General features: G+C 39.8%; 1 protein-coding gene across 2 annotated transcripts in view; it reads left to right on the plus strand.

Annotated features, from left to right (window-relative positions):
- The first annotated feature begins 6 nt into the window (after nt 1-6).
- The window catches only part of ZC3H12C (zinc finger CCCH-type containing 12C), a 39,994-nt gene continuing 22,115 nt past the window's right edge, over nt 7-17,885 (plus strand). The window contains exon 1 of one of the 2 annotated variants that reach the window (XM_010572604.1): nt 7-76. Coding sequence is in view for 1 of the 2 variants with exons in the window: in XM_010572602.1 (XP_010570904.1) it covers nt 14,948-14,971 (24 nt within the window). In the remaining variant the exon portion in view is untranslated. Of the gene's footprint in view, nt 77-14,893; nt 14,972-17,885 lie in introns of those variants that run through there. The other variant, XM_010572602.1, reaches the window with a different exon arrangement.

Genomic DNA, 17,885 nt, shown 5'->3' on the forward strand with positions numbered 1-17,885 from the left:
GAGCGGCAGCTGTCCCGGGGGAGGCACGTCCCCGCCGGGACCGGGAGCCCGAGAAAGAATTTGGAAGTTGTTTCAGGTACTCTGCCTACCCCGCCGTTCTCCCGCTTCCAACTTTTGGTTGGGGGCGTTGGTTTTTGTGGGTGGGGGTTTTTTTTCGTTCTTTTTTCTTTAGTAATTCTGGGAGAACAGTGGAGACTTATTCTCCGCGCTTTGGGTGAGGGAGCCAGCTGTGTAAGTTGGCTTGCTCTATTTAGCCAAACCGTAATAGGCATAAACCTCTAAAAGCACTGGCTGCACCTTTCTCAGATCCAGCTGTGGCTTTTAAGTTTCAGTTTCTCTTAAAAATTAATTTTCATTCACCTGTGTGTTTTGGACCCAATTCTGCAGGCATGTCTGAGTAACGCTGGGCATGTACGGTTGTATTTGTGGAGCGGTGACGTTATTTTATAATGCCCCCGGGGGAGGAAACTCTGCTGGGCTGTGTTTGTGCAGCACCTTCTGCAGCTGGTCCTGGTTCTGTATGGCACTCCCATGCACGTCTCTGGTTTGGTAGCTTTGATAGGGCCAGATAGCCCTTATGCGATGGTGTCGCTGAAAGTTGGGTTAAGTAAACCCATCCCACTGAACAGTAGACGATGCTTCTTTAGCAGCAGATGTATTGAAATGTCTTGTTTACTGTGTCTTGTCCTCTTGGTCTGTGTTTGCAAAGCGGAGACATAATTCATAATTGCGGGTCTTGGGGTTATGCAATTAACAGCATACTTAAGATAGCAGTAGCGTCGTCTTTTGATCTGGAAAGAAAATAAATCATTGAAGTGTGTCTGGCTTTTCAAAGTCACAGGGTACTTCCTCTTCCACTGTCTCCTTACCACTTGGCATTTGCCCATATAGCAAGCCAGTGAGTTCATGATAACACTTCTTCCAGTACTGTATTAGATAAATCTTAATGAACTAAGTTTTCTACCTGGTGATGCTCCAGGGTGAGTTACACTTCAACAGAGTGTACTGTAGCAAATGGATAAAAATTCAAACATGTTGTCATTTTAAAGAGAATTTGTTATGTCAGCATAAAACACATTTGCAACTATTTTAGGAAAATAGGGAAAGGGTTTTATGTTTTCTCCCCCCCCCCCCTTTATTAATTAGACTAATTAGTCTTCAGAATTCAGGAACTTCCTTTTTTTTTTTTTTTTTATCCTAGTGGATGCAGTTGAACCAATTCAAGGTATTTCATCTCTCCACAAACCCTGCCGTATTTATGGTTTTAGTCCAACATGGTTATTACACCTTTATGACTAAACTAGACTTCCACAGGGCAGCACTCAGTGGTCTTACAATTACCATTACCATTTGTGATCCTTTTAAAAAGGCAGTTGTTATTTATGAAGTCCTGATAGACAGAGCTCCACTAACAATATTTTTAGGCAACTGCAAATCAAAGCACGCCTTAAAAAAAAGTCATCTTATAATGTAAATGTAAAGAGAAATGGAGTTTATTGAAGGTATGCAATTTAAAAACAAACCTCATACTCTCAACCTGACAGAGCATGAAGGGATTATCCAGACTTGACTCATCTGTGTAGATTGTGCATTTCAGGCTGACTGCTGAGCTGAGCAACAATCTGCTGGAGTGATTTCACTGCCTGCTTCCCTGGGTTGTACCAACCTTTAAAAACATTATTGGTGTTCCAGAGCTGTTTATTTTTGTGAAGAGAACTAGGCTTGCAGTCACTGAGACTTGAAAAGATTGGAGGTTCAGTTCAATATCTGATGAAACCTATTTACTGTTCCTTATTACTTGGGTAAGTCAAAAACCTTATGAGATTTTCTTCTGTGAGATCTTATACATCCTATATGCAGCTGAAAATACTTTTCAAGTGAGCTGGAAAAAGACAATTCAAAGTCAGTGTGAAATGAAATGAGGAACTTGCTTGGCTCAGGTCAGTTTTTGTTGTACTCAGAAATGGCTATGGCTAAGCAACTCCGTGTTCGGTAGAAAGGGGATGTATGATTTAGTTTGACTTCTTTCATTAAAGAAGTCATAAAATATTGTTTGGTATTTTCTGCATCAGACCCATACTGGCCTGAACCAGTAATCTAAAAAAAAATAATAATAAAAAAAAATTTAAAAAATCAGCCCTTGAACACTTAAAGTCTGGGTCGTTTTTTTCACTGGTTGCGCTTTATTTTTTAATTAAAACACATCCTAATCTGAATTTTGCTAGCCTCGGCTTCCAGTCATGGATGTCTTCATAGTCTGTATTTTGAATACTTCTTAAAAACTGAAGTGCTTGAAAGAGGCAATACTAAGAAAGGGGGGGAGGGGATTATAGTAACGAAGAGGAAGGTTAGAAAATGTGTGATGTGTAAGGTTATGGTGTAAAACTCCTCTTTTTCCTATTCTGTAAATATTATTCTGCTGCTTTTGCTGTTCTGTGAAACAGTGTCCCACATGTAGCTAGGGAGTCATGGATAAGGGTTTTTTTAAGTTATTCAAGAGAGATTTCATCATTCACTCATTTCCGTAGTGTTTGTTGCCATGGCAGCTAGCCAGTGGCCTTATTAGTGATTAAGGTGGTTACACTTCGGTTTTTGTCTTGTGGTACTGGAAACTATATCTGAGGTACCATAAGAAACAGATGTTATACAAAGACTGCAGTGTGTTGTTTCTATGAAGAGACTGAAATGTTTCTGTCCTCGGACTGAAGTTACTGTATAGTGATGCTTTACATCTCTTATTATGTATAGTTATGTTCAAAATGCCTGCTGTCTTCAAGCTTGCCAAATATTTACAATGAATGTACTACTTCTACCATATGTTTAAAGCAAGAAACCCATTAATTGAACAAGCCTGTATTTTTATGCTTGAAAGAATTGACGCTTACTTCATTTTAATTACTAAATTATATGTTAAAGGTAGAATATAACAAAAGCAGAGGTTAGTGTAACAAGAAGCAGAGTAATTTTTCTTACCTCCTGGTCTCAAAGCATAGTCATTTCCAGTTAGCACATAGATAGAAAATCAATTGTAATCTGCTCATAATTGCCTTCCTGATAGACCTATGAGGCATTTCTCTTCCCCTATCTCTTCCCCCCCCACACTCCTTTTCTCCTTCTTCCTCCTCTTCTTCTTAATATTATTTTTTTTTTAAATTATTATTTTTTCTCTCTCCATATTTTTTTCTGTATGTCTTGTGGAATAGGCAGCTCTCCAGAGTTAGAGGAGAAAAATACAGTATGACTATTTTTCACTGTAAAGCTCTGCATCTTTAAATGTTTTTGTGTAACAGCTTGAGGGTCTGTCAAAAAGCATGTTCCTTACCATGTCGTTTAGTGATGAGCAGAAATTGAGGGAGGTTTTCATAACCTTGGGGCTTTCTGCTTAGATGAACTAGGCATTTCTCTCTTACCTATCAGGACTGATTACTACAGGTTAGATCACATTTCTTGTGTAAAAGGCTCAGCTTGCACTACCAAAAATCCAAATTGTATTTTGCTTAGTATGAAGCGTTGGGCTTGACACTTGACACTGACTTTTCTATTCTGCAAGGATATTGTATTCCCCAGTTACGGAATTATTTTAGCTTTGTGGTAAACTCAAGCTCCATTCATTCTTGAATCATAGCTGCAGAATGAGAATGTTTTGAAAAAGTTAAAGACTTGTGCTTCTGCTGTCCTGACTGGAAAGGTCCGGACACGACCTTTTCAAAGTTTGCCCTGGGGAGTAACGAAGCTCACCCTCTGCAACTCCGAGATTCACCGTTCTTCCAGGCTTACCTCACAGCATGCGCCAGACTACCTCTTCTGTCTGCTGGCCATTTTAAGGTTGTATTTGCTTGATTTATGATACCAGTGTGACACTTCAAAATTTGACATAAGTTATACTCCTCCCTGGGAGGGGAGATGTCTGTTTACGTATATATGTCTATGTGTGTGTGTATGGGTAGATAGATAAAGAATAGAATGCTAGACCATCCCAGGGTCTGCCACGCTTTAAATGTAGAAAGCTCCTGTGTGCTCACAAATATACCTCTGTTTTAGACCAAAGTGATTTGGTTCTGAATTCTTTCAGGATAAATGTCCTCTGCATAAAACTTTTGCAAGACTATACAAAGTATTTAAAATGTGTTCTGTGTTAAAATTATAGTTTTCTTGAGGGTGGATAGTGAGGAAACTAAAGCTATGTTCAGGAGGAGGGATTTTACTTAATAGGAAGTTGTTATTTTGAGAAAAGAGTGGGGAAAGAGGAGGGAGAGGCAAAGCAAGACATTCAGTGGTTGGGAGTGCAGGAGAGTTTAATGGACGTTAATAATCCTCCCAATGGAAGAAGTACTGTAATTTCTTTTGGTATGAAAAGAATGTCTTGGGAGGTGGCTGAAAGTTGCAGAGGAGTGCCAGAGATCAGGGAAGTCAGTGAAGCTGGAGGTGTTCAGCAGTAAATGTGACACACGTTATTGCAAATACCTGAAAAGTGGTCTGCTTGCTGTGAGTGGGTAAAGCTCAGAGGCTGGGAAGAGTCTTAAATCCTCGAGTCCTTTACTAATTGACAAAAACTGTAATGATAATTCCTAAATGACCATTTGTGTGAGCCATCCTCCCCTATGAGCTGTAAAAAGTAATGTGTTAAGTTGTGAAATCAATGAATCAGTCCCATCAAATTTTGAAGTTTTGCAATGAGCTGAAAATTTCTATTGTGCTGTGACTTAGACCTTTTATCTTAGGACTAATGAGATTTGAAGTTTGGCAGAGATTGGCTGGAAAAGGGACAGATTTTATTTCCTTTAACAGAAGCTACTTTCGTAGCCTCCTTTTGTTCTACAAACTGTTAACGTAAGTAGCTGGTATCTATAAATCTTCATCTCTGTACTTTCCTGGTCACCATTATCGTTGGTGCCCTGACTCTTGACAGGTCTCTTCAATTCTTCCTCATCTGTAAAGCTAATATTTGAATCACTGAGTTATCTAATCTTTCCAGCATCAGTGCATGGCCTCACCCTTGATGAGAGACATTTCTCTTGTAAAAAGTACCATCAGCACTTCCATGGAGATCTCCACTTTATCTAAGTGGAGGGTCTGAGAGCCTCATGGTTTACAGCAACATCCCCTAAGGCCTTTCCACCTAAAATATTCAACTGATTTGAAAACCTCGGATGATTTCTCCTTCAGCAATAATTCCAATACATACTATTTGTAATGCCAGATACACCTCTGGAAATGGTTTGTTCTGGCTAGGGAATGGCTATGATGTACAAGTGCCCAGGGCTGTGCACCTGCGTTCACGAGTCTCTGTAGCAGCTGCTTCTGGGATTGCTGCTGCCATTCTTGCTGGGCTGCCAACTGGGCTTTTGCTGCTCTTGCTGAGCTGTGAGTTGGACCCATTAGCGTTTCTGGAACTGTTGCTGTTGGGATTGCAGTCTGGGTTTCTTGAAGTTGTTGCTGAGCTACAGCCCATGCTTACTGCTGAAAGATTAAAATCTGAGTTTTCTGCTTCAGCTGTTGTTTCCCCAGCCACTTGTTCATTTGTCTGTTAATAGCTTTTTATTGTAGCTGTTGTGTGGAAGAAAATAACATCTGGTATCATGCATACATTGATGTGACTTTCATCTGGTTCCAGCAAAAGACTGTGTGGCTCATAAATGTGTTTAGGTGGTGCCCACTAGCTGGAGTTTGACCTTATTGCCAAGACTCATTCAAAGCTGCGACTTTCTTGTGAGCTCTCTGCCTTCTCTGAATTGACCATCGCTTATGTTATAAGTGAAACTTGGTAAACCACCCTTGCCTGATAAATTAGGAGAAATTAAACTACAGATCTCCAGAGATTTAGTGTGTGTTTGCCTTGTGGAATGACGAAGCCAGTCTTTTGAAAAAGACTCAAAATAATTGCTCTTTGGCTTTGATAAGTTTGACTGTTTTGTTCCATATTTGGTGATGGTCTTCCATCTGATTTGTTTCATAAAACTGGCGGCTCCAAAGTTTTGTGAGGCTGTGGTAGCAGTCTGTATTTCACACCAGACACTTTGCTACAAATTTCAGACATCAGTATGTTACAAATTGGTTACTTTTTGATGTATATAGCTGTTGCAAGAGAGACGTCAGATGAGCAAACTCATTAGTGTGAAAGCATCGTCATCTTAAGGTTGATCTTTGTTGCTGTGCTCCACGTACTTCTGTGAGCAGTTCGAGTTGTTCATCTGCAGCTTGGATACGCTCATCGGTATGCCTGTGGGAGCTCTGGAGAGGAAACGTTTGTAGCGGGCAGACTGAAAACAGATGCCTCCAGCAGGCATTGTAAATAGAGTTTATTTCATCTGCTGACATGGAATGCTTTTGTGGGAAGTAAAGCCTCATCCCTTGATAAGTGCAACATGATGTTGCAAAAATAGGTAATGAGGCCAAATAGGCTGTATTAGCAAGAGCACAGCCAGCAGATCAAGCAGAATGATCATTTGCCTCTTTTTGGCACTGAGGAGATTGCATTTGAAGCATTGTGTCCAGTTTTGGTTTCCGAAGGACAGGAGAAGACACTGACTTACTGGAGCAAGTCCAGTGGACGGCTACCAGGGTGATTAGGGGGCTGAAGTACATCACGTACAAGGAGAGACTGGGTGAGATGAATTTGTTCAGCCTTACTAAGAGAAGACTAAGGGGGATCTTATTGCTCTCTTCAGCTGCGTAATGTGAGGTTATAGAGAAGACAAAGTACTCTATTTGAAGGCATGCAGCAAAAGGACAAGAGACAGCAGTTGCAAGTTATAGTGAAGAAATTCTGGCTGGAGATGAAGAAAAAAATGTCACCATGAGGATACTCAAACACTGGGACGGGTGCCTGGGGAGGTGGTGGAATCTCCAGTCTTGGAGATGCTTAGAAGTTGACTTGGAAAGGCACTGAGCAACCTACTGTAGTTGACCCTGCGTTGAGTGGGGGTTTGTTGGACTAGCTGACCTCCAGAGATCCCTTCCAAACTAAATTATTTAATTCAATATGTTAATAGCATCACCAGTTCTGAATGAAGCCTTGCCATTTGCATCTGCCATTGTCAGATCTAACTTCATGACAAGGTGGGACTCTGAAAAGCAAAATGTGAGCTCTGGAGGCCAAAAAGGGCTTGAAATATTAACCTGAATGAAGTAATCTGTGCAGGTATTGACAGGCCTAAAATCTAGTCAGCTTTCCAACTTAAAAAAAAAAGGGGGGGGGAGAAAAAAGATTCATAAAGTGGAGACTAAACTTTAGGAAATTTGGTCTGCAATATTAGTTTCTACTTTAAAAGCTGCAAACTTCTGAGCTTAGAATGAAATTACTCTGAGACTCTGAAGACCTACAAAAATTATGTGGAATCACTAACAGATGGTTTGTCTCTTTTTGATATATTAGGTTATTAAACAAAAGTGAGCAAGCTGTTTTATTAACATATAAAATACTAGGATTTCAAAGCCTGGCATACGTAGTTCGGTGTGGGGACTTCCTGGTGGTCTCTCCTGAGTTCAGGGATATAGTAAATCTGAAGAAAAGCCATACCTAAATGACAGGTAGTAAGATAGACTTCTTTGTAGCTACTTTCTTTCTATTTATTTTTGGACTTGGATTTGCAGTTACAGTAACTCACTTTCTGTAAGATCTGGCTATTGTTGCTACTTGTCAGGTCTATTAAAAGCTTCCCCAGAAAGTAAGAAATAATTATACCCTAAGTGTGTCTCGACAAACCACATGACCATCTCTCTCTTCCCTGGTTCTTAACTTACTAAAGCCGGGTAAAAAATTGGACCTTAATGTATTCTCTGGCTCTTTCATCCCGGTAGAGAGTAAATGGCAAGGCTGAAAGTCCTGCAGAAAATCCGCTGCTGGCAGCTCTCTCGCAGAAGGCTCCAGTCCAAAGTGACAACTGCAGCCATGTGGTACAGGCACAGGAATTGTCTCTCAAATAAGCGTAACCCTGTGAAGCCATTTAGGGCGATGCAGAGTCCAACCAACACCTTGAACTCTGTCCAGGAACCTTGGAGATTATGGAGCTCTGTTGCCAGCAGCACGACCTGCAACACAACCTGGCCATGTCGCTAGACAGTTTGAGAGGCCCATTCTCCTCTGACGAGCCTTTCAAACTCTTAATAATAGTCTGTGGCACAGATAAAAGACATTACGTTGACTAGCTAAGTCTCTTAAATTTGTATTTAAATGAAGAGAATACTTTTTTTTTTCACATAACCATGTTAGTTTTGTTAGAGGATTTTCTTCTGACAGAACAAATTTGAATAAAAGTACTTTGCTAAGCATGACGGCGTACACTTTGTACAGTTGTAGGCATTGTCTGGCCGCCCAATATTGTAACAGGGAAAGTTAATTAGTTCAAATTTTCATGCTCAGAAAGCATCCAGACAGCGTGACTCATTCTGGAAGTGGGAAGAGATCAAATCTAATGTGTATTGCTGGAAACTTTTTTTTTTCTAGAGTGCTTTGTATCTCGGTGTCTCTGCTTCAATTCATAAATAATAAAATTAAGAAAGAAATTAAACAGAGTGCCTTCCAGCGATAATCTTAAAATAAACACTGTTCCCCCATTTGTTGCAGGAATCGGCAGCGTGTTCCATGCTGCCGTGGTGTTGATGAGAGCAGTTGCTCAACAGCCATCTTAGTGCATGGCATGGGTTTTCAATGTTTTCTGGCTTGCAAATCCCTGAAAACTTGTTGCTAGAGCTGGTAGGCCCAGCGTTGAAGAGGCTGAACTGCAGGTTGGATTTTTGTGAGTTTCTTTGGTAAAGTGTGTGAAAAAAAAAAAAAAATAAGTAGACCCTTTGGTGTCTATAGACTGGAATTTGAAAACCAGTGGCAGGTGATTTTTATTATTTTTTTTCCTTTTTAAGGATTTTTAATTTGAGTAATTTTCTTAATAACTTAAGGTGTTCTAGGTTCTTGCATCCCCCAAAAGGGCAGAAACAAATACAAGATATTATATTAAGTGCAGTTTTAAAGAAGGCTAAAAAGACTATCAGACTCTTGGTGCTAGCGGCAGCTGTTGTGTTTTTCCCTTGTATTTGCATTTTTAAATAAAATACATATTTTTTTTTTTGGACAGGAAACAGTAACTGTGGCCTTGGTCTTAAAGGAAGACTGACAGAATGGGGCGGGTATTACACGTGGCTGTATCAGAGCAGGGAGTGAAGGGATCTACCTGTACAAACACAGACATAGTTGCAAAATTGAACCTTAACCAGCCAAACTGTGGAAACAGTCACATTGCTTATGTGCCTAGTGAAGGAAAACACATTTGGTGGAGTGTTCTTGGGTGTCTCTTCCCCCCCAAAACCTAAGAATTTCTGGCCACATGACTTACTTCCCTTGGAAGCAAGACTTCTGTGATCATGCCATCTCATGCCATGTGTGTGCACATGCCCTGGTGTACTCATGCAGGTATGGTTATAGTGACTTTGTGCTGGGTTTAACCACACTTGAGTTGGAGCATCCACTTAAAGATGGGAAAATCCTTGAGCCTGTGATGTGTCCTTGTGGCAGAGAAGGCTAGCATGTCCTGGGCTGTGTTAGGAGGGGGTGTGCAGCAGGTCAAGGGAGGTGATCCTTCCCCTCTGCTCAGCCCTGGTGAGACACACCTGGAGTGCTGGGTCCAGTGCTGGGCTCCTCAGTACGAGAGAGACAGGGAGTTACTGGAGAGAGTCCACTGAAGGGCCATGAAGATGATGAAGGGACTGGAGCATTTCTTCTATAAGAAAAGGCTGAGAGAGCTGGGACTGTTCATCCTGGAGAAGAGAAGGCTCGGGGGATTTTATCAACATATGTAAATACCTGAAGGGAAGGTGCAAAGGGGATGGAGCCACTCTTCCCAGTGGTGCCCAGGGACAGGATAAGAGGCAACAGGCACAAACTGAAATGCAGGAGGTTCCCTTTGAACATCAGGAAACACTTTTTTACTGTGAGGGTGACCGAGCACTGGCACAGGTTGCCCTGGGAGGTTGTGGAGTCTCCATCCTTGGAGATACTCAAAAGCTGTCTGGGCAGCCAGCTCTAGGTGCCCCTGCTTGAGCAGGGGTATTGGACCAGATGACCTCCAGAGGTCTCTTCTGACCTCAACCATTCTGTGATACTGTGGAAGAGCATTGCTTAGGGATCCATGCCTACAGTGGATATCCAAAGTTACGGTGCTGAGAACTACTTTTTCATTATCCTCTTAGGTAAGCATAGTGGGTTTTTATTTTGTCACGTGATCAAAACTATTCACTTTCAAAATGGAAGTCTTTACTTCAGAAAACGTATCTCATTTCAGGAGCTACTTCTTAGTACGGTGCTGACAGGTGATGCCAGTGTTTTTGCTGTTACAGAATGCTGCTTTATGCTTTCTGCATGGTTGGCTGGTATGGCTCAGGCCTGTTGGGCTCCTAATGCAGGCAAACTGTGCAGTTAGGCGCAGCTGCAGGCGGACACCTTGTCATCTCATGACAAACAGCTTATGGTCACAGCCTTTGTCTACCCACAGACAAGGAAGGACTGGATCCGTTTACACCTGTGGTTAGCAAAAAAGTAATCACTACTTATAAAACTTAGGGTTTTCCTCTTCAAAAAATATTAGAGGACGTCATGATAAGTGTTGCAATGGTTCGCTTAAGTCTTGCATGCAGTCAATACTGGTGATCTAATGGGATTATACTAGAAACTGTAGACCTTGTAACCTTCTTTTAGGATGATGGTCTGCTGGAAGATGCATCTCTGCTTTTTTGAATTTTAAGGATAAATACAGACAGCTGAGTCTTTTTTCAAAGAGTGAAAGAACTCTGCTGCTTTGTTTTAATGCATTTGAAAGTGCATATTTTTCTACAGAGAAATTACACTGCATTTGAAAATACAGTTGTTCCTTTTTAAATATGTTTTTTTAAAGGCTAGTTATTCTCTAGGCAAAGCATTACTCTTCTTTATCATAATATCAGTAATTTTTCTGAGTTGTAGGCACTTTTTACTGGTTGTTTAGTTCACTCCTCTGTATGGCTGTAGAGTGGTGGTAGTTTGGGGTTTTTTTTTTATGACTGTGTATAGATACAGTCTAGAGCACCACTTACTATTCCTCAAAACTAAGTAAACTTTCAAAGTGTTCCACTTAAGATAGTTTGCATCTCTTAACATACTAACTGGAAAAGAAGAATTTCTGTTGTATTGTCATCTCTTAATTTTAAAGATAAGCATCGCCCTTGCAGCTTCCAAGTCCAACAGTAAATATAGGGTATTTTGCAATGGCACAGCAGTGAGTTTTGTCTGTAGCATACAACCTTAATTTCTATTTAGTAAATGCAATGGTATGTGATTGATTTAACTTGTGCACTGTATTCTTGCAAATGCGTTGTTTATTACTGGAGGCTTAGCATGAAGTTCTACAATAAAAGGTAATGATATACTTTAATGGGACAAATTGTCTTTCTAATTGCTGCAATAGTACCACTTGAGTTACAGAATGACTATTTTGTATGCTTGCATAAAATAATTTCTTTTTAGATAAGGCTTTGTTTTCAATGTGTTTGAAACAACAAAAGTTGGCTGGAACTAGCAGCTTTTTTTTTAGGGTTGGTTTTCTCCCCCTTATAGTAGTGCTTCCCTAATATCTTTAGCCTACGCTGTCTGAATTTCCCAGCTGCTCTAGCTCTCCCTCCTTTGGTCTTTCTGATCCTCCCATGCGTGCTTTTCATACCAAACTGGGCAGTGGAGGGGAGGGGACACTCCCCTTACCACCCGTCGCCCAGCTGAGAGATTCACCCTGGTCTGCGTCTCTGCAGCATCCCATCACCTTGCTGTGTGCCGTTCGGGAGTCTCCTTCCACCATGGAGTCCCTGAGCCCATCATCTCCAGCCAATTCAGGATTTTGTGCTGGCCTGCTGTTTCATCAAGTGGCATTAGGGAACTGATGAGCCCTGTACACAATGTCTGATCTCACTGTACACAATGTCCGAGGAGCCACAAAAATAGGTTTTTATAGCTTACTGATCTTGCAAGACCAGAAATTTGAAGAGCTGTTATGTTTGCTGTATTTTGGTGACTGGATTTAACTTACTGACTCTTTGTATTTTAGATATGGTAATAGGAGATTGCTGAACTAGTTGGGTTATTGATTTTGAAGGTTTTACCACAAGAAGTAGAACTTGCTTTGTCCATTTGTGCTGTGTACCTTATAGTGATGCTGTTATAGCTTCTCACAGATGTGATGGGAGAGCCACAGTGTTTCTTACTAAGGTTTCTTTGTTGTGGTCGTCATTCCCAGAAGGAAGCCTCGTGTACTGGTTAAACAGTAATACGAATGCTTTTCTGTCATCACAAACATGATTTAATAGGACGATCTGCCACCTTGTAAACTTTGGGCAGCCCAGCTTCTTTTAGGGAAGAGCTGAGAAGATGCTTCCAGAACAGGTAGCTGGTTTAAGTAACTGACATGGTGCACAAGGTAGAATTAGAAAATGTCTTCTTAATTCATGCAACTACAGCTTGCTAGAATATTTTCTGTAAATTAAACAATATGACATAAGTCTTCAGATTGTATCTGTTCTGACTTTGGTCATAGTGCTGCAGCATGGCATTAGCATGAACATTAATCTGCAGCTAAAGTTTAGACCTGGTTCCCTGAAGACATGCACTTGGAGTATGGAGATGTCGTGGTTTAACCCCAGCCAGCAACTAAGTTGTTTTGGGGGGGGAGTGGTATTCTTATTGTTACTGTAGAAGACATTGAGGGGGGAAGTCTTTGCAAGTAAACTTCTTACAACCTTATTTTTAAGGCAGATTTTGAAGCTGGATCATCATGCTTGCCCTTGTTGTGCTTGTAGAGCCTGAAGTATACCACTTTTGTGCTACAGAGTTCTCAATTTGTTACAGATGTACATTAAGGGTATCATACCTGTCCTCTGCAAAACAAGCATTTCTGGTATCACAAAAGAAGTGCCTGGCTCTAATCAGGGATATAGCCAACTTATGACTAGCCAAGTGATCCTGCTTGCATTTAAGGGCAGTTCTTGGACATAGGTGAACTGGACTGGCTTCCTATTTTGCTTACAGAAGTTTTAATATGCCTAACATTATCCAATACCGGCAACTGAGGTAGTCTAAATACCACAGCAGGGACTGATTAGCTTTTTCAGATCACTGCTTTTATTCGCTGTTTGCAAAGAGGCTTAATCCAGTGGTGGAGATCAGGCATCCCACTGTGCTCGTGGGTAGCTTTCTCTCACTCTTTGTGTTCACAGTGGCAGAAATTAGTGAGGAGTCTCCTCCTGCCTCTGACTTAACAGCTCCAAAATAGTGGTGTTAGTAGTTGTTCTTAGGCGTGTTTAATGGACAGTGTAGAGAAACTATAGCTGGGGTTTCTGCTTTGCAGCTTAATATCTGGGCACATGATAAATGCATCAGTGTAATAGCATGATGGTATGTGATTTCATTTACTATGTGGAATCACTTAATATCCACATAAAGCTTGGGAAATTACTCAAAGCAGTTTTAACAAACCTATTCTCATTCTTTTCTACTTTTAAATCACAGTAGATGTTTCCCAGCAGATTGCCTGTCCTCCCAAGCAGAGGAGGACAGCTGCCTCTGTGGTTCTCAGTATTGCTTTTAGTCATGTAATCATGCTGAAGTTCAGTAAATACACTTTTCTAGTAGTCATTCCAATGAGCATTTGCAAATGTAGAATCCCCTTCTCTGGCTGATCTGTCTTCACTGAAGTTACCAGCAGTGGCAGCTTTTTATTTGAAAGTTCACATTGCTCCAGGTTTTTTTATCAAGCATCAAACCTTGCTACTGTTATATTGCTAAATATGTGTGTTGCAGGGCTTGGTGGTATTGGAAATGTTGGGCAGGGAGGGGAGGTGTGGACTGAAGTTTGTTCTTTCCATGTGGCTTACTTCAATAAAAATAATAAAAAGTTGGCTATGGCCTAGCTCCTGGCTTTTGTTCAAATATTTCATCATTGCAAAGAGACAGGAAGATCTTGGCATCTAGAACAGATCTGTGAAATAAAAGAGAAAGAAGTTCTGTTGCAAACAAATATGAGTGACTCCAGAACAAAAGAGTGGTTCATAGTTCCTTTCTATTGAGTGCTGTAATGTTTCAGTGCCACTGCTTAAAAATATCCATTATTCCATATATTAACATTACGTGGGTTTATTTTAATCAGTTTCACCTTCCAGTAAAATTACCCACAAGTACTCTGTTAGAGTTGTGTGTAAATGCAAGTTTATTACATTTGTTGAATGATGTACAGAAGTGTCAGGAAATTCAGAAAGTGGTTTCTGAATACATTTCAGTGTTTAGTGTGGGCTCCTTTCATACCTCCTTGCACTTTATACCAATATGATTAATTCTGCTAACAAGAAAAGGGGACTACAATAGCTACTGATAGATTTATTTCTCTTTAATATTTTTTGTTACAATGAACTTTTTGTTTCTGTAATAGAAGGAATTATATTCCTTATGACTGATATATTTTAATAGGAACTCACAACTTTTACTACTTAAAAATAATTCCTTTCTTTGTTTCATGAATTAGAAACAATGAGGAGAAGCTGAAGTCTGCCCAAGCCAGGTGTTTCTTGTTGGCAGCCTGCTCCCTAATGACTCTGGCTCTCATACAGCAGCTGCCTGCTAGTCTCTTTTGTATGGCCTATTGTTGCTGCACACCCCTCGTTAATACACATGCTGCCCGGGGCAGACCCTGAGAATGACATCAACTTGCTTATCTTAGAAACCTCCAAACCTGATGCAGGGTGGGGAGGTTGCCTTGCATCTGCCCGGCTAACTAATTGTGAGCTCTGTGGGTTGTGATTGGCTCCGCGTCCGCTCAGTAATAGGTTAAGCAAAGACATCGTGGGTCCATCTGTTCGTCCATTCATTGTTCTGCTTGCTTGCCTGAAGTCTGCAGCTGAAATCGTGTTAAGGAGTTGCTTCTGGAACAGCTACAAGAAACCAATGTCTGTGTGTTTTCCAGCGAACGTAAGTATATGGGCTTCTCTCTGCAGAAATGGGACGTTTCACCTTTCTGGTGTTGCAGCGTATCAGTTTGCATTTGGACAACGTAGCTAGCATGTGTGTCTGCTGAGATTTGCACACTTTAGGTGTCTCTTGGAAAAAGAGGGAAAGAAAAACAGTTATGTCTGAAGACTAAGTATATTAAAGAGCAATGATCTCACTCAGTGTGTTCTATTAAGGAACTTTCAAAAGCATCAGTAATGGTGTATTTCCCAGAATTTGAAAATAGTAGGCAGTAGCCATCAACAGAACAACAAATTTCCCTCTAGCCCCCTGGGGAGAAGGGGAGGTTTCAACTTTAAGTTGTAAGTTTTTACCCTTTTTGCAAATAAGCTATTATTTACTTTAATTTGTGACTGGTAGAAAAAGCTTTTAAGGAAAAAAAAAAATCAAACACCTTTTCCATTATACCATACAATAGGTAAAATTTCCTGTGTTTGTGAAAATAAGAAGAGCTCCAGTGTGGGCTATCTGAAGATACTGTAGTGCAAGATAGAGCATTAGAAGGCTCTCAGATGGGAATATGTTCCAGTCAAAGGTTTTGTGCTTTGGAAGCTATTCATAAGTGTGTTAGATCTAGCGTGGCTATTTTCATAAAGTTTCTAATCTGTTTTGTTTTATGTTTTGAGTTCAGATGTTAGGCTGAAGAACAAACACTGTATACTCCATGAACCTGTGTTCCAAGGATCCTGTAAAGAAAAAAACAAAACAAAGACCTTCATATATCAATTGGGAGGGAAAGAGAGCATATAAAAGGGTTAAAAAGAGGTTTGCATTTCTACCACATGCCCTATTGTGTGAACATATGCATGAGTCTATTGAAAGTTTTCAGAAGATGGGCAGGCCACCAGTTGCTGGTCTCCTGCAGTTCCAGTAGACATCTGTTGCCCCAGAGCATTAACCAATCTGTTCAATGGGACATCCTTCCTTTGTTGGATAGAATGATGCAGACAACAGCACTCGCTGAAATACAGTGGTAATTAAATACATAGAAACTACAGCAGTAGGTATTTATTACATATTCATTATTTTATTTGCATTGTTGCAGTATCTTTATCATTTGGATAACTGATACATTTTTTTTTTCTTTTCTGATCAGCTCTACACTTCTGTTTGTGACAAGTAATGACAGTGTTTCAACAAACTGATTTCAATATTTTCCATTTTGTGTTTAGAAGACTTAGAAAAAGTCTGCCTGTGTGAAAACATGCTGAACTATTTCACTGTAGAATGTATCTTCAGAAACTTTTGATGGTCTTTTGAGAATACACGATTTCTGTTATACTGTGCCACATGACACACTATTTTACTCCTTGTTATTTTCTTCTGTGAACTAAATTTGCATTAAATTGCTTTTCTTATGCTCTGTTGTAAGTGGAAAATATTCTGAATACATATTAAAAGATTAAATGATCTCCTTGCCCACATCCCTTTGAGAAATATTTGTTTTGTGTTAAAGTGAATTAATGGGCTCATTATTGTTAATGGTTAGTGGAAAATAAATAGTGGTGACTTCTAAGAAATGGGAAAAGATTACACTTCTACAATGTAGTAGCACAGTGCTCATCCAGAGTCTTACATTCATACTTGATAAATGTCTTTGACTCAGTAATACAGTATTTTAGGCCTTTAACAGTGAACCTAGTGTGAGATACTGTAGTTTTAAACAGGCTATCGTTTAAAACTTATGTTGTCATAAGTATGTCTAAATTGGGAGTTACCTGTTTTATTAACTTTTTTATAAATACAAATTCTGTTACTCAGCTGTGATGAGCATAACCAAGAGTTGAAGACTTTCTTGACAAGAATTTTTTGGCTGATTTTTGTTTTTTTGGCTCTCAGTTGAGTCAGAATTCATAGGAGGTATTTTTCTCGGCTATATTGCGTTGTATTAGTAAACATACTTTAAAACCATATGCGCGTAATGAGAGTTCCTTGTAAATAAAGAGTGCAAGGAGTTCTTCTTATCTGATGTTACTCCTTGGGTACATGTGACCTTTTCTGGTTTTCATGAGCTTCATTGTCCTAAATATAGGTATACTACTGTTTATTTGCAATACAAATTCATTCAAATAGACTGGCTGGCATGTTGCTCTTCACTAACCAAATCAAGATAAAATAATCAATTCCAGCAGCGTTCAACAGTGACATCTGATTTTCATGGTTCTAATCAGTGAATCTCATAAAGGACATCATGTTGGGCGCTCCAAAGTCTAGCATTTCTAAGAGATGCTGCTGACCACAAATACAGTGTACAAAGTTTACAGACGTTGTAAAAATTTGTCTGAAAATAAATACAGTTTGCATGCCAGGAATAGTGTACTGCTTATGCAAAACTATTTCAGAAATCTTTAGCTTTGGATTTACAGTGTAAATGTCATTTTAACTACCCTTTTAAAGCAATAGTATGATGACTATATATTATCTGTGGCAGATTTTAAAGCTGCTGCTCTTATTACTCTATTCTTTAAATAGTTTCTGAAAAACAGTAGAGTTCTGTGCAAAAGAATTATATATTGGAGCAAGATGGAGATTGACAGGAGACTTAAAGCAGATAGATGCAAGGCTGATTATGTATACACTCCCAACAATGGACAAAGGCCAGTTTACGGTCATTTTTCATACACAGTCAATGTGCAAATCATCCAAAGTATGTTTCATATAATGCCTGATCTTCAGACACATTCATATGCTAGTGACTTCTTTGAATCCCACTGGAGGGTGTTACAATTGTAGTTGCTGTAAAGCACTTCAAGGAAGAAGTGATTGGAGAATGACTTAAGTATTATTTTAACTAACACTAAAAAAAGAAAAAAATCCTCTTTCTGATCTATGCACTTAAAGCTTTGTTTATTCCATGCTGTTAATATGCAACCTC

Source organism: Haliaeetus leucocephalus, unplaced genomic scaffold (assembly GCF_000737465.1).
Source record: "Haliaeetus leucocephalus isolate CR32 unplaced genomic scaffold, Haliaeetus_leucocephalus-4.0 Scaffold351, whole genome shotgun sequence".
NCBI lineage: Eukaryota > Metazoa > Chordata > Aves > Accipitriformes > Accipitridae > Haliaeetus > Haliaeetus leucocephalus.